Consider the following 27216-nt stretch of genomic DNA (forward strand, 5'->3'; position numbering starts at 1 on the left):
CATGGCTGCTGCCCAGACTATTAAGGCATTAAAGTGGATGTTTCATTTAGAAAATACATTTTTTTTTATTTCATGTTATCCTAATCTTTGTCTTTATCTTTTAGCAAAAAAAGAGAAGTAAATGGGAATTTCTCCACAGTATTCTAATTTTCGGAAATCCCTTTTTTTGTGGGTTTTATGATCTGGAGCCCTAATTGATGTAAAAATAAACAAATAAATACTTTAAATCATTTAAACAGTGGGCCCTTAGTATATATCCTATGAAAGTTACATTTTTTTGAATGGATATGAATACTTTTTCCTTGATACTCTGATTTTTTGGAAAGGGACTGTAATTATAAGCAGTAGAGTGGAATGACCTGGAGTAGTGCTGCAAGCTGGAGGTGTGTACCAGGTGCCGAAGAGGAGAAGGCTCAGTCGCGCATGGAGCACCATGTTGGATGTAATGCTGCCCTAAAGGACACACTGTCGCCTGTCGATGAAGAAACCCATTGTCCAAGGTTCCTCTGAGGCATCCTTCCCCATCAGCTGCAACTTTCACTCACTAAAACGGCTGAATAGTGTTGAAATCCCAAGAGAAAGATGATCCTCAGCGCAATCTGGGTGCAAATGAGCTGTCTTCAGCAAACACAGTATCATCCAACCTTCAAGGAAAGCAGTGGTTTATCAGCACTTTCTCAAGCAGGTTTTTCACAAATAACACAGGTAGCTGATTTGTTGTCGTTTTGGGCAGATGGATGGTTTTGACGAGTCACATCTGAATAAAGTTCTAAGAAAGACGTTATAACTGGCATTTCATTCAGAGATGTCAGCTATGTTGAAGAATACAAATGGAGCAACTGGTACATATACTAGTATATACTCGTATACTAGACATAATATACTATTATGTCACTTTGCAATCAGGTACTTAACATAAAGACGAACCAATCTATACTTTTGTTCTTCTATAACCAATCAGTCACAGAACCGCAAATCCTGGATCAGTTCTCTAGTCTAAAAGGTGTGGAGATTTTTAAATCCTTATTTAACCGAATGTCATATTTGAAATATGTTTTACTTAAATATTTTTTTTACACAGAAGAGAACTGTCAAGACTTGTTTGGCATTCTGTATGAGTTTCTATTTTAAAGAGGACAACGGCGCCCTCTTCTGGTTACACATGTTCACTACTGTAAAGAAAATGCAGTTGTGAATACTATTAAATCAAAAATAAAGTTGTCTATCCGTAATTAGTTACAGCTAATTCATATAAGAACAAAAACATAAATGCAGGTTATTTAAGGTAAAACAGCCTTACAGGCATGTAACATTCTTCATAAATACTGTATACAATTTTAGCAGAGATGCAAAAACTTTGTACAGAATCAAAGCTAGGACTCAAAGACGATTTCAAGAAAGTATATAACATAAATAGAATGTGCTATGCAGGATTTGGAACAAAGGCAGCAGAAAAAAACAGAGTTTTACATTTGAACTTCATTTAAGTTAATATGCCACACAAGTAGACATTATAGGTGTTAGGATCCCACATAAACTGCCAGCAGTACATTAAAAATGATATTGTATTTTAGTGATTACTGGTAGCCAGTGTGGAATAATGTGGTTAGTTCCTGTAGTCTTCTGAGGCTCTTTCATTCCTCCATGTGGCTCTTTGGCTTTGAAGAAACATGCTAATGAGTTTAATAAGTTGAATGAATTGTACTTTACATTTTTTAATTTAGTTCATTGAATTTTGACATTTAGTTTTATTTTATGCCTTTATTTATATTTTAACGTCTGATAACTAAACAAAATGATGGTAAAAGGTTTGATGAACTGTTAAAGTGCTTTACTATTAGAGCGTAAAACTCTTATTTGTATCTTTTGCTGCACGACCGTGTATAAGCTGCTATTGTGACAGATTTTTAAATGATGGCATTTACATGTATACAAGTTCTTAAAACGAGATTCTACACCATTGTTTATATGTTATATCTTTGTTATATATTTATATCATCTGCTAGTAGGAGGATCTTGTTTGAAACAGGGAGTATTTTAGTTTGAAAGGAACCTGTATGTTCTGTTAACATTGTTTTATATATAGAAAGAGATGTCGTAATTCTATTAGTGTAAGTGTTGATGGTTTAGAAAAGAACAACTTAATTTCCACCAAAACACAAATAAGGTGTATTTTTTAAGTTGAAAAGTTGGACTTTTTTTTGGGCTTTCTCTGGGTTTTGCTCTTTTAGCCTTGGAGGTTACAGACTTCTGCTGTAGTCCAAAGCTTCCTAAATGAGTCGCAGCTTTTTTTTACGTTTATTAACCTCTTTCATTTTTCTTTTCTGAAAATGAATGAAGAACTGAAACCGTTTTTCGATGGTGACATGCTGACTGAGAACATTTTTGGTCCAAGTTATACTGTTTTTCTATAAACTACATCATCATGTTGTGCATTTTTGTGGAAACACTCGAGTTGAAAATGTCTGAGTTTGGGCTTTTTATCCTCCAGGTGGAGCTGTTCAGTCACTGTTTTACCTCCAAACCCTCATGTACATCATGTCAAGAGCCATCAGTTTTGGTGCATTTAGAGTATAATTCAGAAAAACATATGAGGACTTTGCTTTTGCACAAAATTGTCTTTTGTTCTGGATTACCCCAGAACTACTTCTTAGAAAATAGTTTTATATATTCAGGGATGCCTTATTGGATAATACTAGACACATTTGGCCTTTTTTTTCTGCATTTTTGATGGACATGTGTGTCCAGGTTTTTCTCTGATTCCTCCTCGGTGACAGAAGGTTAGATCTCCAGTCCTCTTGCAGACCTCAAACCAGATGAAGCTTGAACTTTCTGTCCCAGGCCTTTGTCACTGTTGTACTATTTTCTGTTTTTATACCCTTTGACGTGAATTTTGTAACGTAAAATGACTGAACACGAGACGAAAGATTGGTGCAGATAAAACCAATCACCACCCATCTTTATCCAGTGTTAACGTCAGAAGTTTTGTTTCCTTTCCTTAAAAGGTTGGGCCTTAAAGGCAGTTTGTTTAGACCCCAGTGCCACGTTGTGGTGTGCACGTGTTCTTCCAGACCCCTCATTATACCAATTTGTCTTGTTAAATGTTTCCTGCTTATGGAGACAAGTCCGTGGAACGGCATAGGCTGCTTCTGAATTAGGTTGCGCTCTTCGTGGTCACAGGTAGGCCTGTGATGGATCACGGTGCTGTTGGCTTCTAACTTTTCTTTCCTGTCTTTGACAAAGTAAATGTTTCTTTTTGTGCCCGTTTGTTTATGAAAGCTTCTTTCCACAATTCTTCCATGCGCACAACATCTGTCCGCACAACCGACTGCGTGTGTGTATGAAGGCTGTGTATTAGTGTCTTTTATTCTTAATTTTCCATTTATTTAATTTTTGTCTTATTTTTTTGTAGAGACTACTCACATTTTTGGCTCGTTTTTCTTCTTGCATTTGTAAAACTTTTATTAAACTTACTTTTTGATCATATTTAGTGGGAAATGATCCCCTTTCCTAGCCATGGCTGAACTGAGTGACCTCTTGCATGGCTTTTAAGATGTTACGTCATCCAGCAGGTGTCAGGATAGTACAGACCAAGCCTCCTCCTTCCTCGGTAGGGATGTGATTATGTCCCTTAACATTTAGCCCTCCAGCGCTTTGATATGCCATTACATTCATAATAATGTGTTTTCTCTGTAGAAAAAGCTCTCAGCTGCATTTGAACTGATATTTCCTGCTAAAGAAGTCATCTGGTGTTGTAAGATTTCTTTGAAGTAGGTGAGCCATGTGGAGTTCATTTTCTTTAGTCATATGCTGCATGTGTGGTATTTAGTCATACATTTGGTATAGTTGTAGTGAGCCCAGTCATTGTCAACATTCAGCCTCTTTTTCTATTCCCTCACACACATGCAAAATGCTTGCTTTGCGTGCTGTTGACAGCATATCAGTCTGGAAGGGAAACTGAAATAGTTGGAATCAAAGAAAGTGGACAGAGGCAGGAGTTTCTCAACCATAACCAAAGCAAAGGCTTTCTTTACCTGGCAGCAACCTCATCCTCCTTCATATTGATATGTGCTCCGTGCATATTCAACCTTTGAATTGGTCACATAAGCAAGTCAAAGAAATATCTAAATAAAAGCCAGTCATTTGGAGAATATTGCTCAATTTGGCATTGAAACCTCTTCTGAGGAGCAGAGTGCTGTAGGTCTGACAACTTGCTGAAAGATGTTGTTTCCTGTAAAAAAGGCAGAAAGAGCCGGAGAGAGAAACAAGGACACCTGCATCAAATTGGTGATGAAAAGACTTTCACTCTCAAAGCTTCGTCCGGTGGATGCTGACGAGTGGAGGCCGTAATCTGGCGGTGATTTCCATTAACATCCCTTTGTCAGGAAAAGCCAAGGAAAACAAACCAGCAAAGAACAGACTGATGGTGTGAACAGTTCCAGATTCACCCCACAAGCCACCCTTTACATCTACAACCATACTGCTCTGCAGGCGGTGAGGGGAATGCCATGCAGTTGGAGACTTTAAAAGACATAACTTATGGATTTGAACCAGAACGGGGAGGGTTGGCCTTCAAGCCGTTTGTTCTAAAGATAGATAAAGAGATGAGAATATTCATTTTTTTATTGTGTTTTAATTGTTTTGTTAAGCCTGGCCGTGCCAAAAAAAAAAGAAATAAAAAAACCCTTATAAATGCTGACTCTATGTTCTTTTACGGCTTGATTTGATAAATCCTATAAGTTTTAGATATCAAAGGTGTAAAGGAGACGTATCATTGTGGTAAAACAACGGCAGCTGTTGTAAGTATTTCCTTGTTCTTTTTTGGACATGTATTGGTTGACCGAAAACCAATTAATAAATCTTTGTTTTGATGTATTAAAGATTGAACACCAGGGGAAAGCGTCTCAAAATTTCATTGTGGGATTTACTAAAGACCAAATCAGCTTCTAAAAAAAAACAAGAAGTTAATTCCAAATAAATGAAATGAAGTCCTTCTCAAGCCTCAAAGTGCATTTTAGTTCAACTCAGTTCACAAAAGTGAAACCCTGCAGAGGGCACTCAACCAAAGAAAGCTTTTAGAGGCTCAGCTTTTTCTTTTTCCGCATTCTGGTCCTGCAAACCTTCCAAATCATTCTGGATTTTTGCATCTGTTAGAACACTCCAATTAGAGCACATTTTTTAGGCAGCTGTGGCCCAAGATTTGAGCCCTGTGCACTAAAAACATCCAATTCTAAGCAGGCCAAACTCTGCATAAGGTGGGAAATTGTAAGCATCCATGGTTGGGCGGTGAGCTTATTTTGAGCAAACAACTTTTTGGTGAAGTGACTACAGCTGACAGGTTAGTATAACATGCCTCATTGTCTGTAAATCTGCATTTATTACACTATGAAGAACATAGAGTAAAAAAAAAAAATCTCTCAGTCCATTTGCCAATCCCTTTATCCCATTTTCCTTTTTCTGGCTTTGCCTGTACATACTCAGCAGAAGAAACAGTCCTCAGTTTCATACCAGAGTCAAATCCCTCAATTCTTGCCCTTTTAAATGAGTGACGTGGAAAATATATTGTATCATTAACATTTTCTACAGCAGTATTTGCTATCTGCAATACGCCTGTACCTCCAGAAGGGTGTGGTTTGTGTGTCAGGCTGTGATGAATGTGAAAGGCCACTGAACTATAAACTACAAAAGGACTCTGATTAGCACAGTTACCTCCTGACATAAATTGTGCCTAATAAAGAGCTGTTAAATATATCAAACCCTCCAACAGATTGGCCGAGGAGAAAAAGAGATAAAGGCTGGGTAGCAAATGGTTAAATGATGTGTTTAAGCTTTCAAAGATGGAACGTTCCAGAATTTTGAAGATTATTCAGGCAGGAAAAAAAGCTTTGGCACATGGGGAATCTGGTTTCCCACACTGGTAACCAGACCAGTAAACTGAATTCCTGCGGTCAGACAGAACAGTCGCTGGTGCTTTTCTTGTGGAAAATCAACTTTCACAGTGACAGGTCACTTAGCACATTGATGTGATTCCGTTGTACATACTTGCTAATGAGCTTATTTACTCCCCACTCGTTCCTGGATGGTAAACTACATACATTTATTAACTCTAATCAAAGGTTTCATAGTGCTTTTTATTTGGCACAGTCATATTTTTGTCCAATGCACACATCCAAACCAGTTATTCCTCCTCCTGCCCGTTGGTGTCAAACAAGGATCTAATAGTACACAATACACGGAAATAAAAAAAAACTAAAAAACTTTATTTAAACAGGTACAATCAATACCTGTAATTTACCAAAAGAAAAAGTTGCCAGTAATGGTAGGAAAATAACGAACATTAGTTCAACGGAAAGGTAACTTAAAGGTAACTAGAAAGTATAACTTTAGATAATAAATGCAAATATTTTAATTACTACTTCACTGAAAAATAATTAAATAGAAAAACAAATAGAATCAGCCAACTTAGTTCTTCCTGAATGAAAATCAGAATATTTGGATGCTCATAAATGACTGCTGAAAGGCAAATCCACCTTAAAATATGTAGAAGGCTGTTGCTATTATTTTTGATTATGCATTTACTGCAATGCAAAGGGGATTCCAACATTATTGGTAGTCAAATAACACTTCCATCCTTGTTATTAATCAAGTTGTCTTTGCTCTGTAAATAAAAAGAAAAAAAATTCCTCCAGTTGATTTCTTTCTTGCTTTGTTTTCTTAATGTTGCCCTTTTTCCTATTGTTTTCCCAAAATGTAGTATTGCTGTCAGCAAACAAAACTACTGAAGCCGTGTCCTGACATAAAAAAAAAAAAAATCTCATTCCCACAAATTAATATATTGTTCACACGAAATAATATTCTGTTCCCACAAGATATTACTCCGTTCCCACCAAATAATTAATTTGTGCGAACGAAATAATTGTTCACGTCATAAGTCATTCATAAACACGGATATGCTCTCCATCCGGCTGCAAAAGCCGCTTTCAGCGGGAACTTCCCTGTCTCTGTGACCCACATACGTTCAAGAAAGGAAAAAGAAAAACAAGAATGATCAATTTATTATTGTCTCAGTAAATATAAAAAGAAACATCATAAGATTTAGGATGCCCAATCTTGCTGTTTCCCCACAGCGCAGCGATTCTCCAGACGTAGCACCTAGCTCTTGCCGGCCTTTGGGGTAGACGGCCAACCAGGTGCGGTATGGGATATTGTAGTTTAGGGTCGAATAGGAACAATAAGATTCAGGACTTGTCTTTTATTAACATTCTCTTTAGCAGTCACTTTACATCCGAAGGCTAGTAGGCTACATGCTACCTACCCCATCATTAACCTGTTATTCACGTCATAAGGCATTCATAAACACGGATGTGAGCAATAGATGGATTTACCGTAGATACCTTCACATTTCTGCATCACGTTTTCCTCATAATGCATCTCGACCAATCACTGTGTCCCTATAACTGTAGTGTAACAACAAGACAAATGATTGGCTGGTCGTGATGCGTGATGCATGCTGGGATACGTAGCATGTAGCCTACTAGCCGTCAGATGTAAAGTGACTGCTAATGAGTATGATGCTTTTGTAGAGCTTTTTAAAAATAAATAAATTTGATCTCTAAACATCCTCCGTGTCTTCAATGCAATGTAATAAGACACACACAGACAGAAATGTGAATGGATCTGCTGTAAATCCAACAATTTTTCACATCCGTATTTATGAAGCTAGGAGCTATGTCCAGTAGGCGAAGCAGCAATCCCTGTTTATGAATGACTTATGACGTAAATAATGACTTCGTTTGCAAGCATTAATTAATGCGTGGGAACGGAATATTATTTCGTGCGAACAAGATATTAATCTGTGGGAACGAGATATATTTTAGTTTTTTTAATGTCAGGACACGGGCTCCGTACAAAAAAGTCGGCTATAGGAAACGGAAATGATTAGCAAAAAGCAAGAATTTCACATCTACTTTGAATAACATCACTGTGTTATGCCATTAAACTGAACTTTGTTCACTATAAACTTAGCATACTCTGTAGGTGGAAATGCAAAAACAATAAACTGATTTATAATTAAATCCTGTTGAACTGTGATCTGAATCCATTTGTGATTCCCAATTGATTATTTGAGTATTACCCTGACCTGTTTCAGACCCTCTTATAACATCTCAGTTTTCATTTTGTTGAATAGAGATTTGCTCATCTGTCCTTTTATTGAGTTCTTATTCCTTTTTATAATTTTTTATGGCTTATCCATGTCTGTGCTGAGTGATGTGAGGAATTGTACAATGTGTTAAAGATTACAAAAATCACTTTCTGTCCTGCGGGTTTATTTGCATTACAGATGATTCTCATCAATCCTGTCCTTACAGATTTACTGGCAGTGTTTGTTTTGTCCACACAATTTGTTTTCCTCCCACAAGGTTTAGGGAGAATTTGAACCTCGCTCTTTTTTTTTAGGAGAGGACTGAATTAGTTGTCGATACAAATATGTTTTATGTAAATAAGCTAAAAGCTCTGTGAGAGCCCTGTACCGTCCACATGAAACATGGGGTGCACCGCTCCCTCTTTGTTCATGCACGCAACTTGTTGGACGGGGAAACGGGGCCTCTTCAGTAAGTTTTGTGCCCACGCTGTCCTCATAAAGATTTTCCCTTGGTTTATATTATTATGCAGCTAAGCTTATCATCTCTTCCATTTCAAACATACAACATATGCTGTTACAGCTTTGAGTGGTAACCTCTCAACCCCTAAGCTGTGGCCTCCTCGGATGCCTCATATATTAAAGGCGTCCTGAATGCAGCTGCCCTGTCACCACCTCTGTCAACTACTTTCTCATAATAGAGTTTAATATGAATACAGCCCTGGGGGTGGGCCCCTATTGCTGTCCTTTCATTTTCTATCGAATCCACTTGTCCAGTAGATGCTGTAAAATACACAGTAGCCCTAAGTTAGGCTAAATAAATGCATCAGTGGGGGTTGCTGGGAGATTTGTTGTGTTTATACACTAAATACAATCATTTTTGGCTCCCTCAACAGGCATATCTCTGAATTTGAGGATGTTGTTAATCCAGGTGTTGTTTATTTAAATGACAACAGCAGGCCAGTTGCGTAGCGCTAAAGCCCCATCTGAAATTGAGGATCACAAGTTCAAATGTACGGTAAAGTCATACTTTTACAATGTAACCCATCGCAACTGGAGCTGTGGCTCCTGTGTTGACGTTCTTTGAATTACCGTAACTCATCAACCGTTTACACAATTAGGAGTCATGGATTAAAGGGTTCAACTATGACCCAATGGCTCACTGCTTGAAAATCAGTAATGAAGGTTACATTGGAGGTTAGACCAACAAATAGTTCCTACCTTTGGTTTTACATGTCAATGCAGCTCGCTGATCAATCAGGGCACGGGGCGCACATTTTGCACACACAGGTGTATCATAACTAATTGGGCTTACCGGTAATATGACTTTAACTCAAAGTGAAAGACCATTCACAGCAGGTACCAGGCCTCCATAATAAATCGCAAATTTATCGTTATCGCGATTTCAAGCTGTGCAATATCCATATCGCAAAAGTCGGCGTAAAAATCGCAATAAATGGTAAACCTTAAATGTGCTAAAACAATCTTATGGCAACTTGAACTATTCAATGAGTTGAATAAATCCCATTATCAATTTGATCAATCAGATGAAGCCCTTCACATTGTTGACAAATCGGATGGAGCTTTTATGTTAGATGTTGCCCTCCTAAATAGACGAGGGTCATTTGGAGAATAATTTAAGGCATTTTGACTCTTATTTAAATTAAACTTTTGCAGTGAAATGGAAATGTTTTTGTTGTTTTTGCTATTTGTTCATTTTATCGCAAGTTAAATCGTCATCGCAATATTGATCACTATTATCGCAAAAGTTTTCCTCATATCGTGCAGCCCTAGCAGGTACTATGATAATCCTGACTTAACTGATCTGAAGAGCATTAATTTAGGGCCCTTAATGCTTTTAGGTCCATCCCAAATCTACAGATCTGGTACAATATCAGCTGCACCAGGTCACAATCCTTTATTGTGCCTGATCCTAATTTATTTTATTTAGCAGTTTTTAAACGTATTTGATTTGTCATCAGTACAGGACCTTGATATTGAAAAGTAAAAAAGGGTTCTTGATTATTTGGTAACAGTTTGATTTTATATGTTCTGCCAGACGCACTAAAGCGCATACTACAGTGACAACTGTCATTTAAGCCGAATAATATTCAGTATTAAAGCTATACATTTTTTGTAAAGCAACAACCGAAAAGTGAATTTATTTATTAAATAATTAGGAAACTAGGGTGCTTAAAGCAGGTCAATCCACAGACTGAATTAACAGCCTTCTGTTGGTTATGGAGGTAGAGTGTATGATCTGTGGATGGATGAAAGAGAGGAAAGTTGGCAAAACCAGCAGCTAACCTGGCTAAGTTCTGCCAAGTTGCCAATGACTAATGGAGAAAATATCTAAACCAATGTGTTTAATTACATGGAGACTGAGCTTTACCTACGTTAATTGATTCATTATGGGTGACTAGCACAGACTTCAAAAAGGCTTCAGGTATTGAAAAGGTCATGTTTGTTTTGTAAGTTGCTCTAACTTTTTTTTTATTAGATACAAATTAAGAGACTGAGCAAACGCTGACAGGCCTCAGTCTTTTTGACCCATAGCATTCAATCGATTGGGGATAAGATATGGGGAAGCGTGTTCTGCAATGTTTGACAAAAAAAAAAAAAAAAGATAAACATCATCCTCTAGATCCCGCTCAGTGTACAGTTTGTTACCTGGCAAATTTAACCACACATTTGCACGTCTCAACATGAGGCAAAGACCGTTATGTACTGTCACTGACTTTACTGTTGTTACATTACAACGCAAGTAAATATTGCTGTGTTGACTAAAAGTCAGGGCTTTTGTGATGGCTGTACTGTGTGTCTGTGTGTGTTTGTGTTTACATGCACATGTGTGTGAGAGCTATAACAGCGGGCACTTACCACAACATCCAGATGGTGCTGAAAGCAAATAGAGTTGCGCTGTAGGACCCCTCAATAGGGCCGTCTAGACTGGTCCCTGACCAGACAGATACAGCCTCCCATCAACTTAGTGTTTGTCAGATTTATGGTAATGGTCCTGCAACAGTCTTCCTGTCAGTGACATCAAGATTTACAGCCTTGACACTCACCTCCTCTCTCTGCCACACACATGCACATATATACCATCCTCACTCAATAGTCCCCTCCAACCCCAACAATCAGACACTCCCCTGTCCCATCTTCATTCTCTTTGCGCTTTTCTTTTCTTAGACTCTGCATGCTGCTGCATGACTCTTGCCAGCCACTGTTTTCTCAATGAGAGCTGTCCAAGTGCTTGTATGTGTATGCCAGTGTGGTTTGTAATAAGGCTGAAGGCATGAAGTCTCCCAGCGTCTTTTCTGACAAACATCACAGCCATAGGGGAGAAAAGACCCTCTTGGCGTGGCAAAACCACCCAAGCCCTTTCCATCGTCCCAACAATAGGTTGCGTCAGGGTTTCCTGTTAATCCTCTGTGATGAAGCTTGTGTATTTTTCAGGTGAAACGTTGGACTGCAGGGATTGGTGGTAATGCAGAGAAAATTGTGGGCGTGACCCAATGTTGTGGTTCAGGGGTGACTTGGACATTAAGAGTTGTGGCGAGTTTAGTGGTTAAAGGCCAGAGGGGAAAATGTGAAGTGCAAGTAGGGGACAGACATAACCCCGTGTATGTGGATTAGAGCGTAGCCCCATCTTTCATGTCTGCGTTTTTTGGTAGTAACCTGATCTCTGAGCTCCAGCTCTAGTGAGCCCAGTGGGAAAAAGTTCCTGACAGATATCCCGTCCATTCTCAGCCCAAGTGTTTTTCCAAGGCAACTCTTCTGTCTTTGATCTGGTCTCCTTCTCAACTACACAGGGTCACAAGGTACCACGTCTGCCCAGTCTGGGGAGGGGTAGCTGCCTACAGAAAAGGAGGGAAGCACTGAGAGAAAGCCCCATGTTATTCAGAAACATGTTCTAAATCTATACTCCAGTCATTGTAAAACCTTAATTAAAGGTTTACGTTAGCGAGTGGCAGCACACCACTCATCAGATTGAGGATATAGAAGCATAGGCACTGTGGTTAAAGGAAAAAAAAAACACCTGAAGAGAAATTTGATAAGAAATTCCATGGTTTAACTACAAAACAATGTGCTATTTTTGTAGTGCGGAACTTTAACGCATCAGTGGGGAAAGGTATTCAAAGCTTTATTTGTATCCCAATACATATATCAAGAAACCCCTTTGGGGTTTACTCAACCAGCATTTATAAAATATTATGCAATTTTATTGTCAGCTGCAACACAGACAATAGTTTCTCTGTGGGCAAACCCAGAAATATGTCAAAACTGAAGAAAAGTACACAGGAATAAAGGAAACTAAATATAAAGATCTGATTATTTTTTTAGGCTTTTGCATGACTTTATTGCCTCAGATTTTGTCGGACAAAAAAGAAGAAATTAGGGCTCTGTTACTCCACCTGGCAGCGATTCTATTGGTCAATTTAGGAGCATATGTCCTGTTTAAATTGAAACTGTCTGGTCTCGTGTTAATGTTCAGGTGAATTAAATCCAGTCCAATGCAACATGTTAATGTTTAAAAGACATTGTTACTTCCACTGATTCAATAAGTTGATCTGCAGAGCTTTGCAGATCAATGTTTTCCCCTCTGCATTTCAACAGATGTAGTAAGTTCTATTGAAAAGCTGGGGGGCGCTCTAATGTCACTTTGTGATTTTCTAAGTGTGTTGTTGTTGTGTATGTGTGTTTTCATTCTTCTCCTTGTCCAGTCACCTACTGTCAGGGCAACAGCCTTGGAGCTCTGAAACGGGGGGCCAGACAGACAGACAGACAGACAGAAGCGGGTTGAATGAATTGGTTGGCAGAGGTGATCGTGAAAAGGGCGAGGTTGGAAGAGATGAAGTGGATCTACCTTCAGAATAAAGGGGTGCCATGCCTGCTAAACTGTGACAAGCAAGTCCGTTTTTCAACAGGGCCTTTCTTGTATACACACAGACAGGCAGGCATAATGGGTTGTGGGTTATTTTGTCGACTCAAGTGAGACACGGTCTGCTTCACCAGACAGGATGTTGAGCCGCTGCAGACAGTGTCATCTTATTAGTGCTATACATCTGTTACTTCAGTTCAGTGGCTCTTTGTGATGTTATCTTTCAAGCTTGTTTAGCATTTGCTCCATCAAAAATATACCACATACTTAAATGTATATACTTGAAGTGTGCAACTGGAGTACTGCATCCCTCCAAAAGCGTTTTGCTTCAGTGTGTTGTTTCAGCTCATGCATGAACTCACATATGCAAGTGATCTCTTTCTAATACAGTGCAGTGAATTGCACCTGTTTGGAGTCCTCAGTAGGCCATCATTTCCACAATGCACCAAATATTATCATCTTCAGCTATGGCTGAAAGCTGACGGGAGGCATTGCAGCTTTTCTCGTGTCTTAAGAAAACAGCCTTTCATGCCTGTAGCAACAAGCTCAAAGCTTTTGGTGTGGCGTCCCCCTCGCCGTGTGAGAAACCTGCTGCCATGCATGCTCTGATTCTGATGGTGACGAGAAAAATGTTAGGCCAGCACAACCAACCAAACGTGGTGGTCTTAAAGGTATTTTTGACACAGAGCAGAGTGAAGCATGCTGGGATTAAAGCAAAGGCCGTCTGGTCGGCTTTGTTACAAGTAGACAGGAGAAGTGTCTGATGAGCCTTCTTATGTGTTCACTTCTTTACTAGAATAGCATGAAATGCAACCTGCAGGCCCCCCCCCCCCCCCATTCAGTCACTGTACTCAACCAGAATACCCCACCACCACTTCCCCCACCCCGGCTCACCCCCTAGGTTTAAAGCAGTTGAAAACAACAACAGTTAAAGGGAAAGAAGATGAATGAAGATGCATGAATGTGACCCCCCTCCTCACCCCCCCACCCCCCCCACCCCCATTCCCTTTACCAGCACGCTGTCCAAACCTTCCCAGCTCCCCTCCACATTTCCTTCGTCCCTGACAGGCTGCCTTCCTGTATGTCCTTCTCCACTCCAGGACTCTGTTATGACTGTGGATGGTGTGTATTACACACATAGCTGTTAGCACTACTCCTCCGTTGGGACGCCCATATAAAGGACTGTCATTTCTAAAGGTTAAGAGTGAGCCCTGCACGCAAGTGTTGTCCCGACACTTGGTCTGGAAAAACAAGATCGGCCTGCTTCTCCATCCGTGTCCTGTGACTGTCTGTCTGCAGTGATTGTGGCTTCCAAAGTCACTGAGGTTCTTTTCTTCCTACCAAAAGAAAGAACAACTTTCTGTTGTCTGTATGTCGTGAAAACCAGCAGTTGAGGGGAAAAGTGTTGTTTAGTATTTTGATTTGTCTCGCTGTGAGAAATCTCTTGTGGATAATATGATCCAGTCGCGTTAAGCAAGCAGTATTTCAGTCATTAGCACTATGTGTTCTCCTGAGTTCAAACAGTTGAAGCTTAACCTCTGAAGTGACCCTTCCTTTGACAAAAATGGCAGACCCAGACATTTTTGTTGATTTCCCACTATTTTTACCTCTGATATCCAAAAGTTTTGTTTCAGTTTATTAAAATGATTTTATTGTAAGTGCATGCTTTTCTCCTTGTGAGGGCTTGTAAGCTATCGGAATAGAGCATTTAAACAAAGGGATGATGGGAAATGAGCGCGGACTTGCTCCGTGCCAAAATTTCTGCCCACAACTCAGAAGTGAATTTCTGATGATCTCCTGCCAGTCTGCAGAAACTATGTCCTAGAAAACGACACAGGTTTTTCGATTTAGCATAATCAAAATTTAAAGACCACTGGGAGCGCTTTTACGATCAAAAGAGCGATCAAAAGATGATCAGTCGCACTCCTAAGACTATATAGTGCAGGACTCTCCAGCATCCTGGATTTTAATGCAATTCGGACACTCACTCTTTGTTTTGTTTTGTTTTTTTTAACCCCCAGCTATGATGTCACAATAATATGCACATTTTACAAAGACTGTTCATGAATCCACTCTATTCTGATGATGAAAACTTTGATGATTAATAAAAGATACATTTACATACATTTTTCAAATGGCAAATCACTTAAACGCAATGCATTGTGGTCAATGTTTGCCATCGTAAGCACACTGATTTTTTTTTTGTAGAGATTTCTGGGAAATTTTCTAGGGAACTGGATTTTAGAATTTTAGATTTGAACATTCCGAAAAAAATTGAATTAAGTAGAGAGTAGTGACGGAATTCCGACAAAGCAAAAAACAAAGCTTGCTACTGGGTAAGCTTGTTGTTAGCCCTTCTAGATGACCTGACTAGCTAATCAGAGATTAATGTATTATAGTTGATGTGATTTTATCCTGACAGGTCTATTCAGTTTTGTACTGACTTAATATTTTACATCTGACACTGAAGCAATCCCGATAATAACCTCAAGAGGGGCTACGCAAAAAAAAATGAAACACCCTGCCTAAAAAGAAAACTGTCCATTTTTCCTGGAAAGCTCAGCAATCCACTTCTTTTTGACAACATTTTGTTCATTATTGTGTCACTACTGATTATTCACAAAGCAACACAACAGCCTTGAGACTCGCAGGGAAACAAACTGCATCTTACCCAGAAGCAGAGCTGTTACGTTTCGCTTTTGGCACGCGCAAACATATGATGTTTCACCTATTTTGCTTTTCCTTTGCTCCCCCTAGTGGTAGAATTGCGCATTTCGGTTATTTCTTTAAAAAATCATAACTCGCCACAGGAATGGACTAGAAACATGCCTTCTTTTTTAAACATGCTTAAGGTTTTTGCTCTTCATGTGTGGGGCGGACTAAACCAACTGGCGGGCCGAATACGGCCCACGGGCCGTATGTTTGACACCCCTGTTCTACACAGTAAAGCACTAAACAAGAATAATGTGAAATAATATTTGAAAAGGAAATCCTGACAGAATCCAGAGTCTTTGAGCAGAAACAGACGTTCATTATAGATGAGTTCTTGTTTTTGCCTCCTTTTGGAAAAAATCTGCTGTTGGTCCCTCCATGCCAAAGATGAGAGAGAAGGGTGTATGATGGAAAGTTTGAGAGGAGCATGTTTTCATCAAAGGTGAAGTCTTTTCTCCTGAGGTCTGTAAATGTTTCTGCAGGACACTGCCAGACTTCACTCTGCACTAGTTACAACAATGTGGCTTCATGTACCAGTGCTTGAGCTTAATTGGCCTTCTGATAGTTTGGGAAATGTTACGAATATGCAATAACTGACAAAAAAACATTGGATCTCTAATTACCAAAAGATGTGTTTAATTTAACTAAAAACTATTAAACTAACTTGTTAACTTGTAGACTGGTTAATGCAAACTGGAAGTTTGTTGTGGCTCAGTTTGGAGCAAGTTCTCATGCGACATACATCAGTGTCTTCAACTGTTGCCAGACTATAAGGGTGAATGAAACATGATCCAGTCCACTGCTGTGGTGGCTGCGGCTTCTTTGTAACCAACATTTATTATCTCTAAAAATACCAAGTGGTTTTCTAAAAGATCCTGGCTCATATTCTGCAGCTACATAAGTCATGATTGCATCATGACGGGTAAGAATTCATTTACAGCTCCATGGTATTCCACTGGTGTTCAAACCTGCCAGTTTGGAACAAATACAATCCGTTGGTTCATATAGCGGTACATATACATATAATCCATTTTAGGCTTAATCCGGTGGTTCTACAACATGTTTAGATCACTTATGGAAGTAGGTTTAGGGGCTGTCATCTGGACTTAGTTTTTAAAGTTAGAAGACGTTTCACCTCTTATCCAAAAGGCTTTGTCAATTCTGAATTGTATCCAGAATTGACAAAGCCTCTTGGATAAGAGGTGAAACGTCTTCTTACTTTATAAACTAAGTCCAGATGACAGCCCCTAAACCTACTACTATGATGGAATCAACCTGGATGAATGCGAGTCTTCATAGACATCACTTATGGACTGAAGAAGATGAAGCCTTTACTTTCACCTCACCATGCATCACTTTCCTCCCAGCAAAGGAAGCCTGTTTAGTTCTTAACAATGTGACTTTCGTAAAACCCAGCCAATCTGCTTTCACAACAGCAGGATAATGTTTCAGCAATTCTTTCTGGGAAACACTTACGGGATGTTTATCAGACTGAGCTGATCGATAATGTCTTAGAATGGAAGATGAGGGAATTGCTCCGATTTGTATTTCTGTTATTGTAGTGACGGCTGCAAGAAGTATGAATTATAGCTGTTAAGTGTTCCTAGGGGTTCCATCCGATTCTGTGTCTGAGAGTATTTACCTTCCTCTGTTCCCGTTCATGTTGCATGTAGAATATAATCTCTCTCAGCTGTTTGTCTGAACGACATGAAGATTTATGGAGGTTACTTTCATAGGACAGACAGATTTGAGCTCCTGGTCTCAGTTATACAGCACACTGTCTCTCAAATCATTCAGTGTGGTGGATTTGGAGAGGAAAGCTGGGGGGGGGGCTTTTGAGGTAAGCAAAGGCCTTTTGACATATTTATTTTTCTCCAGTGAGCCTTTTGACCAGCTTTCCTCCTCAATCTTGTGCTGTCAAGGAGGTCCAGAGGTGTGAGCTGCCATCTCTCACTCTTGCGGGGGCCAGTGTGTGCTTGGGGAGTCCATGGGGTCAGGCCCTGGAAGCTCCTTCACTAACTGTTGTGAAATCCTCTCCGTATGCTCCCACATGGCCAATGAAATGCCAATCCTGTCTCTCCTTTGTTGTCTTGTTCTCTTAAGGGGTCGACAAATAACTCATCCAACTTTCTACTGCTTCTTTTTTTATTTTATTTTTGCAGTATAGAAATGTGAAGTTGCTCAACAAGTAAAGCCATTTGCAAACCTTTTTTTATTATTTGTGTTTGAAACAACTTTATTCAAAAAGTGTGCAAAATAGCACACTTCAGACAAATATCTGATTATAAAGTCTGTCCATCCATTTTTACCTCATGGATGCTTTTGTTAAATTTGTGAACTTCTTGATCTTTAATTTGACATATAAGTATATGTAAATAGCCTTCCTATTTCACTTCAAACGATCAGCTCAGAGGTCGATGAAGGGCTGATTTTAATCTGTAACAGAAATGTCTCCATTTAGCTTTGTGGAAATCTGATGGTATAAAGGGGCAGCAGGGGCAAAAGCCAGACAGAAAACCCCGTTTCTCCACGTACCTGCTTTCAATGCCAGTGCTTGTGATCTTACCTTTTTTGTGAAGGTTAAAAAAGCAGACTGGTGGGTTCACAGAGAAGTCGGAGAGGTTTGGTTGCTCTGCAGACGTCTGGTTCTGGTGAAGCAGATTCCACACATCGCCATCAAACAGCTGCTCAGTTTTGGCGCGGCTCTGAAAACTGACCCTAATGATCACTGATGTTATGGGGTCTGAGGAAGAACTGAGGCTCAGCCACTCGTCTGATCTGAGTACAGCTTTCATCTTGTAGCAATTGCTGAAAATGTGAAGAACATTTATTCTTAACAGGTGTCCTCATTTCTTTGTCTTCAATATAAATATTTGACAGTGGGACTGCACGGTGGGGCAGTGGTTGTGGCCCTGGTTCGATTCCCAGGTGGGACCTTTCTGTGTGGAGTTTGCATGTTCTCCCCAGGCATGCGTGGGTTTTCTCTGGGCTCTCCAAGTTCCTCCCACAGTCCAAAAACATGCTTCATAGCTTAATTGGTTACTCTGAAGTGTGCATGTGTGAGTGTGTGTGGGAGTGATGGCGTGCCCCGTGACGGACCGGCGACCTATCCACCTTTGCCCAACAGAAGCTGGAACTGGCTCCGGCAAACATGTGACCCCGAAAGGGATATAGTGGGTTAAAAATGGATGTAAAACATGAGAGGAACATAGAGTATTTGTCTTCATGTTTTTATGCATAAGCACTGAGGTGTATGACTCACTTTTTAAATATATTTCTTCACATGTAGTTCTTCACTTGATCTTTTGATGATCAAATGCTGACGTGATGTAAACCTAAACAAGCAAATGTGCATAAATAAATAGATTTTTCCTGACTTTGTTTCATACCTTTACCACTTCATTATGATTTATCACTGAGACTTCCACGTCTTGCCTGACAGAGACTGTGGGTTGAAGAGGGCTATCTGCTGACGGGTCGAAAACACTCTCTTTATGCACGTGCTCGCATGTGCGTGTGTCCATCACGTCTTGCTCAGACAAGTTTCTCTATTTAAAGATATCTTTGGTTTTGGATGCGGATCTCCCCACAGCCGCTTGAGGATCTCATTCACGGTTCACACTGCATTTAGGCCTTAATGTCTCACAGCAGGGCCTCCGTCCTAGGCAGTGATTCATCAAGTGACAGGCCAATGTTTGACCACCATAAGGGCCCAATCAGACAGGGTCCAAAAAACATGTAGCACCCGTGTCGAAAAGCATCAAAAGGTCCTTTCAGCTTTTGTAAACCATTTTTATTATAATGTCATAACAGCACTGTATTAAAACGTTTAATGGCATTTATGTTTATTATATAAAAATATCTCCCTAATTAGTTTAGCTACTTAAGCCATAGTCACCCTTATGGGTGGATACGGGCTGTCTGAGGGTGAAAAATGGACAAACCTGTTTGGGACGTACAACCGGTCTACACGAAATATCTAGGTCGTAGACTAAACGGTGAGCCCGAAGAGTGAAAATGTTCATGGGAATTCTTTTACGGCCATGCTGGTAATGACAGTTTGTAGCAAACATGTAAGTGGAAGTAAAGGTGACGTAGGTGAGATGCAGGCGTTGCGTACAGATAATTCATTTTTCAGTTCCCTCCAAATCCTATGGAGGCAAGGAGGCTGTTAGTGTTGTTCACGTGATACGTGTGCGCTCCTTGCAGGCAGCCCGACTGCTAGAAATGAAGAAATTAGACAATTAGAGTGTTGTTTGTGTGGGCATCCTACAGGCGCTCTACAGGCATTTACGTGCTTTGTGCACACCTCGTGGGTGCGGCATTTGTCTGCACCTTAATAACAACTAGAGTGTGCCGTTAGGACACCGTACAACAGCATCACCTGTAAGTCAAAAGCGCATTCAACCTACAGCAGCCCTATAAATACTTCAAGACACACTGGCGCTGCCGATAAGATGTGCCCGCTCCTCTCTATGGGCACAGACAACACGAAACCCCACAGCACCTGTACAGGTGCATGTGACTTAGGCTTACATTGAATAGAAATGTTGTCGTTTTAATGCAAACATCTCCCTTTTTTCAGTGTTTTCGGGCACTGTGCTGTAAAGGACCCCCACCTCCGAGACCAGAATATGACGTGGTGTGCATTGGCCTGACAGGTGCTGGAAAGTCCAGCTTGCTGTCACGCCTCTGCAGTGAGAGCAGCGACGACATCGGTCCTACAACAGGTACGTTTAAGGGCTGTGGTACACATTATTCCCTTCAACTCTGCAATCTGCTTCTGTAAGGATTTCTTAAAAAGCCTTGTGTTGTCTTTTGGGGGATCACAGAAGCAAAATAGAATCCAGACTGTGAAGCTTTGCAGTCCAGAAAAAGTGTTTTGTAGTAGAGCGTATGTAGGGATGTCACTAGCCAAAGCCAAGTGTTTTGTCTTTAGCTAGGCTTGTGTTTAATATGTCCAGAAGAGTAGGAGGCTTTAGTGTCCTTCCATCAGTTTCCTGGTAGTCAACACTACTCTCCATATATGCAGTGAAGTCCCTGACGGCCTCCGGCATTCCCCTCTTCTCCCTTTGCCTCTGACAGCGGAGATGTTGAGCTGTTGCAGAAGCGCTGTGTAAGATTTAGACGTTGTCGTGCAGAGCCTAAATTTAAAGCCTCCTGTTAGCATAAGTACATTCTTGACCAGTCCTTTTAAGAAAAAGACCACAGCTTAGAATGATTGTCATCAACTCTTCTGGGAAGAAATGTAACTATCAGCACTGTGAGCCAACATCTAAAACAAAGGGATGACTGAAAAGGACGATTTTTGCTCACGTAATGATTTGCTCTATTGTAATGTGATCAAAACAGAATTTTTAAGAGTGACAACAATTAAAATATAACGTTTTTCAATCTTTCTTTTCCTTCTTTTTTTTTAAGAATGCACCAAAACAGCAACACAAACTGCCCCACCAATGTTTCCCCACATTAAACCAAAGACAGACCAGACCAGAAGAGACAAGGTCACACCTCAGATGTCTTTTCCCTGTTGGATCGAATGTTTTAGCAAAACACTTCTCTGTATCTTATTTTTTTTGTTTTTTGCTTATTCAGACCACACAAAGAGACACAAGGTTTTTTTGTGCTACATCAACATGCCTGTCTTTTATGTGTTTACCAGCTGTTTGATCTAAAGTAAATACTTACTTTAGCTCCCAGGAAGCTAGAAGATGAAAGTTATCGATCTGAAACCTTTTTTATTTTTGAGACATTATGCTGATAAATTTCATGCAAACTACTTACTCTACCGCACAAACTTTTAATTTATTGTGATTATGGATGATTGTTTTTCTTTTTATAGGTTTTAACATCAAAGCGGTACCTTTTCCAAATGCCATCTTGAATGTAAAAGAACTCGGAGGTAAGGAATACCTGTCCCATAATATTCTAACATTAGCATCTGACCTCTAAAGAACCATTTAGGACTCAACGCAAGGGAACTGTTTTTTTTCTTCATTCATTCTTTCATTCATTCATTCATCCATTCATTCATTCATCTTCTAAACCCGTTGTGTCCCTTTCGGGGTCACGGGGTTGCTGGAGCCTATCCCGGCGACTTGTGGGCGAGGGCAGTGGACATCCTGTACAGGTCTCCAGTCTGCTGCAGGGCCACATATCACACACCCATACACACTCACATTCACACCTCGGGACAATTTGGAGTCACTAATTAACCTATGAAGCGTGTTTTTGGAGGGTGGAAGGAAGCCGGAGTCCCTAAAGAAAACCCACGCATGCACGGGGAGAACATGCCACTATTCAGTTTTTTTTCTTGGTTTTAATTTTCTTCTATTTCCCCCCACATTTTTTTCACAGTTAGTTGCTTCTTTTCAAATATGAACAAACAAAAGCAAAAAAAAATAATAATAGTTTTAACTCTCACATTGTGTTAAGGTCAAAATTGATCCGAACACAATATAAGTGTTAAAAACCTGGGAGAAAATGATTCTTGGGTTCCACATGGTTAAAAAAACAGACTCATACAATTGTTAGTTACTTGTGAATATACATACATGTATGCAAAATAGCTTAAATCTTGTTTTTCTTTGAATATTTATATGCAGTTTTGTTTTTTTGTGATTCAGCATTTCTAAAGGTTGACGTTTAAAATATTTCTAATTGTTTTTCCATCAGAAGATTTAACTGTGTGCGTCAGGGATGCTACACTTTCTTGTTTATCCCTCCAGCAGCTTCACAAACCTTTTAAATGAGGTGCAGAAGAGTGTATACTCTGGACCTTCTTAGTGTTTTTGAAATGTCTGTACGACCTGAACTGGTATTCCTGGAAAAGTCGCATAGTCAAGGAAGCTGTTCTGTTTAATACAGACAGTTGAGGTGGGCTGAAATATATGCACAGAACAAATGCAGACCACTCTGTTTAGAGAAAAAGAACAAAATCAAAGTAGAGTTTGACAAAACATTTTTTCTGTGCATTGTAGATGCATGACAGGTGCAGTAGAACATTTTAAACCTTAGCTAAACGTAAGCTTCTCAAAAGATGAAACTCAGTCGCACACAGACACACATCACCTTTACACAAAGAGGCATTGGGGGACCACCAACCAGGGTGCTTCCAAATTTGGACAGAGCACATTATGGGGTTTTCAAAAGAGGTTTTACTGGATTGGGCCCAGCCCAGTCTTGTGTTGGTAACATTATTGTGGTTAGAAAAACACTCGTCCCACGGATGACACATCTGATTTAGAGACGTTGGTACAAGCTGCCAGCCGCTACACCACAGCAAGATGAAATCTTTTCTTTTTTTCTTACCCCTTCTCTGGCCTTGACCTTAGTCTACTGCTTGTTTTTCTTCTATAAAACAGAACATTGAAAGGATTTACTGCTAAGACTGTAGAGAAGAAGCAAATGTATTGATGACCTGCTTCCTTTTTTTCCATTTGGAGCATTTTATGGATTGCATGTTTCAGTTTTTGTGAGTAGTTGACATGTTTTAGTGTTTGAAAGCATCCTCTCTTTTCCACATGTACATGACGTAAATGTGGAGTCTCTAGAGTTGCTTGTCTTGCATAATATTCCATCAGTCCCTTTTTACACCCGGCTGCCAAAATGGTTCTCTGATTAAAACAGCCCCCTTCTGCACATCTTACTTGCTCAACACTTCTCATATCTGCCAGTATTCCTCTTCCTGCCCCTGTCTCTGGAGGGTTTAAAACAAGCAAACATGCCTGGTTTAGTTTTATGTATTCCATTGCATCAGTGATGCAAAAGAAAAAAGACACATGATGTGACGCAGGGACGAAGACTTTAATTTTCATAATGCCTTTGTGGCTTGTTTTCTTTACTCAGCATTGAGTTCACAAAATGGAGAAAATGATGATCTTTTTATGAACTTCCTCCTTCCCCAAAGAAAGATTGCAATTTATTAAAAAATACTTATACTTACAATCAAAAACATGGAAACCCGCTTTCTGAAGAAAAAAAAATTCTTGGAAAACTATTTAACTTAGGGCTGGGCGATGAAACGATCATTAAATGTATCGCGATATAACATTTTTAGTCCATCCCAATAGACTTTTATTTGAAAGGGTCTGAAAATAACACTCCCCAGTTGCGAGCTTTATTTCTCCTTGGCGAGTAAAAGTTAGAGGGTTAGTTGCCACATGGCGAGTAAATGTTTGCGTAAACTTAGTCATGTTAATTTGGTGAAGACACATTCCTGCCCACGGGTCACTTCACATGTGTGGAGCGTTAAGTTTAAGCTGATAAAACAGCGGAACATGGAGGATAAAGCTGTTTCACTTACAGCAGCAACAGACAAATGAATAAAAAGTGTGAATTTGGAGATATTGCTGTTGTTAGACGCTAATGCTATGATGCTAATGATGCTACGCTAACGGGCTGTTCCATCTGTCACCTAAATGTAAAACAGAACCGGTTTAAAGTCAGACAGTATTTTCACGGACCGACCTTTAAGACGTGGCGGATAAATACCACAAGATTAAATCATAAGAGATTAATAATGATGGTATTTCATAAATATAATAACAGAACTGAATCCACTGGGTTTTAGCTACGTCTTTGTAACATTACAGAGACGGTGTTACTCGAATAATTTTATCTGTCAGACGTGCTGAATCCCCCTTTCCTCGTCTGCAGTTTTAATGTTATTGAAATATAATAATGCTTTATAGCATTCAACCAATAAGCCCAAACACAAAGTTATAAAGCAATAAAGTTCCTAGTGTCTGACAGACTTGAGACCTGTCTAAGGTGTGACCCATCTTCACCCAACACTAGCTGGAACGGGCTCCAGAAAATCTGTGATTCTAAAAGGGATTCTTGGTGCTCAGCAGATGGATGGAAGGATTTTTTCCAATGATTCTCCTGATTCTAATGAACTCATGACAATAATAATTCCTGCAATTCCATTCATATATGAATGAACGGCTCCTAATTTTGAGTAAAGTATTTAAACAAGTAATGGAATGAAAAGTTAGAAAATATCTTTTAAAATGACCAATTCTAGAAAAAATAGTAAAAAGGGTGTATACCAAAACGCTTTACAGTCCCATTCACCCACACAGGTTCACACTTCCCCAGCCAAACACTGGCGGTAACCTTTAACCACCAGGAATAATGTGGGGGTCTTGCCCAAGGACACTTCGCCACATGGTTTACCAGACCAGGAACCGAACCTGCGATTTTCTGATCAGGTCGACCGCCCTACCTCTGCCCCCACACTTCAAAAAGCAGATTGTTTTCAGCTTTAGTTTACCTCAGTTTACCTTTAAATCCATGCAATTGTTGACTGCCCACTATAAGAGTCACTAGGCTTGATTATAGATGTTTTTGTTTTTTTTCTTTTTCCTGTCCCTGGCTTTGTTAACTCTGTTATTGACATGTTGGAGAAAAAAGGAGATCTCCACATCTGGCATGCAGAAATGTCTTGCGTCCAGAGGGAAGCAGAGGGTGACCCTCACATGATACTTGGAGTTGGATCAGAAGCCTTCTCCTCTCCCTGTCATTAAAATTTCCTGGGTTTTAAAGCAGTTAAGTGTAGCTGACCCACAACTGTTAACCCGTATTGCCGATACAGAAAACATTTCAGCTACACTTTTCAGTCTGAACACATGCACTCTTCTTTAAATAAAGCCATCTGTCTGCACCAACACCAGAACAGCTTGTCTTTTACTTGCACAACACCCCAGTCAGAGTGAGCCAAAGCAGATTTTTCCACTTCAGGTCTGTTTGATTCTATTTTGCACAGGTTGCTGTCCTGATCGGGTATTGGCAGACATCACATTAACTTAACATTTAAATCATTGTGTCTGAGCGCTCTGGATCAAGACTGGGAAAAGTGCAAGCGCCTGTTTAAATGGCTGATCAAGTCTACGTGTGTGCAGCCATCCCTGATGTGTCTATTTCACTTGTGTTTTTGTGGCGCTTTTGTTACATTTGATCCTTTTTATTTGTAGTTTCTGTTTCTTTTGTGTTTATAGGAAAGTTATACCGAAATGCAATATTTTCCCGACGTTACCTTTTTTTTTAACACCGCTTATTTATTTATTTTTCCAATTAAACAATGTACAATCACCACCACCATGATACATTTTATTGAAGCAAAGTGATGCATTTTCCCATTTTTCAAATCTGCTGATCTGGAGTCCAGCGAGCGTTTCTTAGTGGTGTCGGTTATAAGAATTGGGCAGGAAGGGCACCTCTGTTGCAAATGTGTGTGTATATGTGTGGACAGTGATATGACGTCAAGTCTAGACGGGCAATTTCACAGTGTGCTTTCATGTCACGCAGTGACAGCTGATAAAGTGGTCCTAATAATCACAATGCATTGCTGTTGTTCTGTAGTTTGGTGGCTGTGGAAGAGTTACAGCTTTAGAGGCTGAGTGGAACTCACGCCGTGGCCTATTTTAAAAAGACCACACTGTTTGCACCTGTCTGGCTAATATATTCTTTTGAATATTTTAGTGAGCTCAGAGATTTTTTTTTCCAGAATATGAATTTTTCTTTGCCATGCCATTTTAGGGAGGATGTTTGATGCCTGCTCTTTTTGAATATAGATGAGCCTCAAGAAAACCATAATTTTGCAGTTTGACGGTTGCAAAAAAAAAGCAAGCAAAATGCATGAGCAAGCATCTATTAGTTTGTCATAACCAACAACAGACAAAGAAAGCCAGAGCCTCTTTTAACAAAACCCATACATTTTAGCCATCAAAGGTGAACTGTGGCTGGTAATATCAGATATCCCCCGTGTTTGTAAGTGGGCTCAGCAGGGAAACTTCCTAGAGTCCGATAATTTGTAAAGTGCCATTTTGGTTTAGAGTAGATGATGGCAGGAGTTGTTCTGATTTTGAAGTTCTGAGGACACCAATGTAACCGATCCGAGATTGAGGCCTCATTCGGGGATATCCTCTTCTTTGATGTAGGGTCCATATTGGTTCTGATTGAATGGTTCATGACATACGATGAGATCAAATATTAGCATCTTGAAAGGGAATTAGCTGAACCAATTTTTGATGTTCGGATTTCTAAAACATTTAGCCTTGGTGAACCCTTTGTATTGGAACAGTCTCATGTCGAGAACAAAGAGGACTTTCAACATGTGCACTTAATATTTCTATAGGTTTGAGAGGGCTACGTAAAGTTTAAGATAAATAGCAAAGATCAGGCAATTAATATTTATACTACCAGTCGCTTCACATAACTATAAACAGCTGTGCCACTCAGTTTTGCACACGAGAGTAGAGAACAGTTTGACTTTTTATGAGGATTTAGCCAACATTTTTGCAAACATCGACTCTGTAAATTTTCAGTAATAATCTTTGCTGCTTATTTTGTAGCTATATAAAAAGAACTGATGTTCAGTCGGGAAATGTTCACTTGAGACCAGACATTGCTGAGGACGCATGTCGCAACAGCTGAGGGGCATCAGTCAAACTCCAGCTCATTCCTCAGTGGTGTTTGT

At 39.8% G+C, this 27216-nt stretch overlaps 1 protein-coding gene across 3 annotated transcripts in view; it reads left to right on the plus strand.

The window, feature by feature from the left end:
• arl15 (ADP ribosylation factor like GTPase 15) overlaps window positions 1–27216 on the plus strand; it is a 103006-nt gene that overhangs the window by 17494 nt on the left and 58296 nt on the right. For all 3 annotated transcript variants that reach the window (XM_004072151.4, XM_020705733.2, XM_011478867.3), the window contains exons 2-3: window positions 20320–20464; window positions 21577–21636. In XM_004072151.4, the coding sequence (XP_004072199.1) occupies window positions 20320–20464; window positions 21577–21636 (205 nt within the window). The remainder of the gene's footprint in view (window positions 1–20319; window positions 20465–21576; window positions 21637–27216) is intronic.

This window comes from Oryzias latipes, chromosome 9, assembly GCF_002234675.1.
Source record: "Oryzias latipes chromosome 9, ASM223467v1".
NCBI lineage: Eukaryota > Metazoa > Chordata > Actinopteri > Beloniformes > Adrianichthyidae > Oryzias > Oryzias latipes.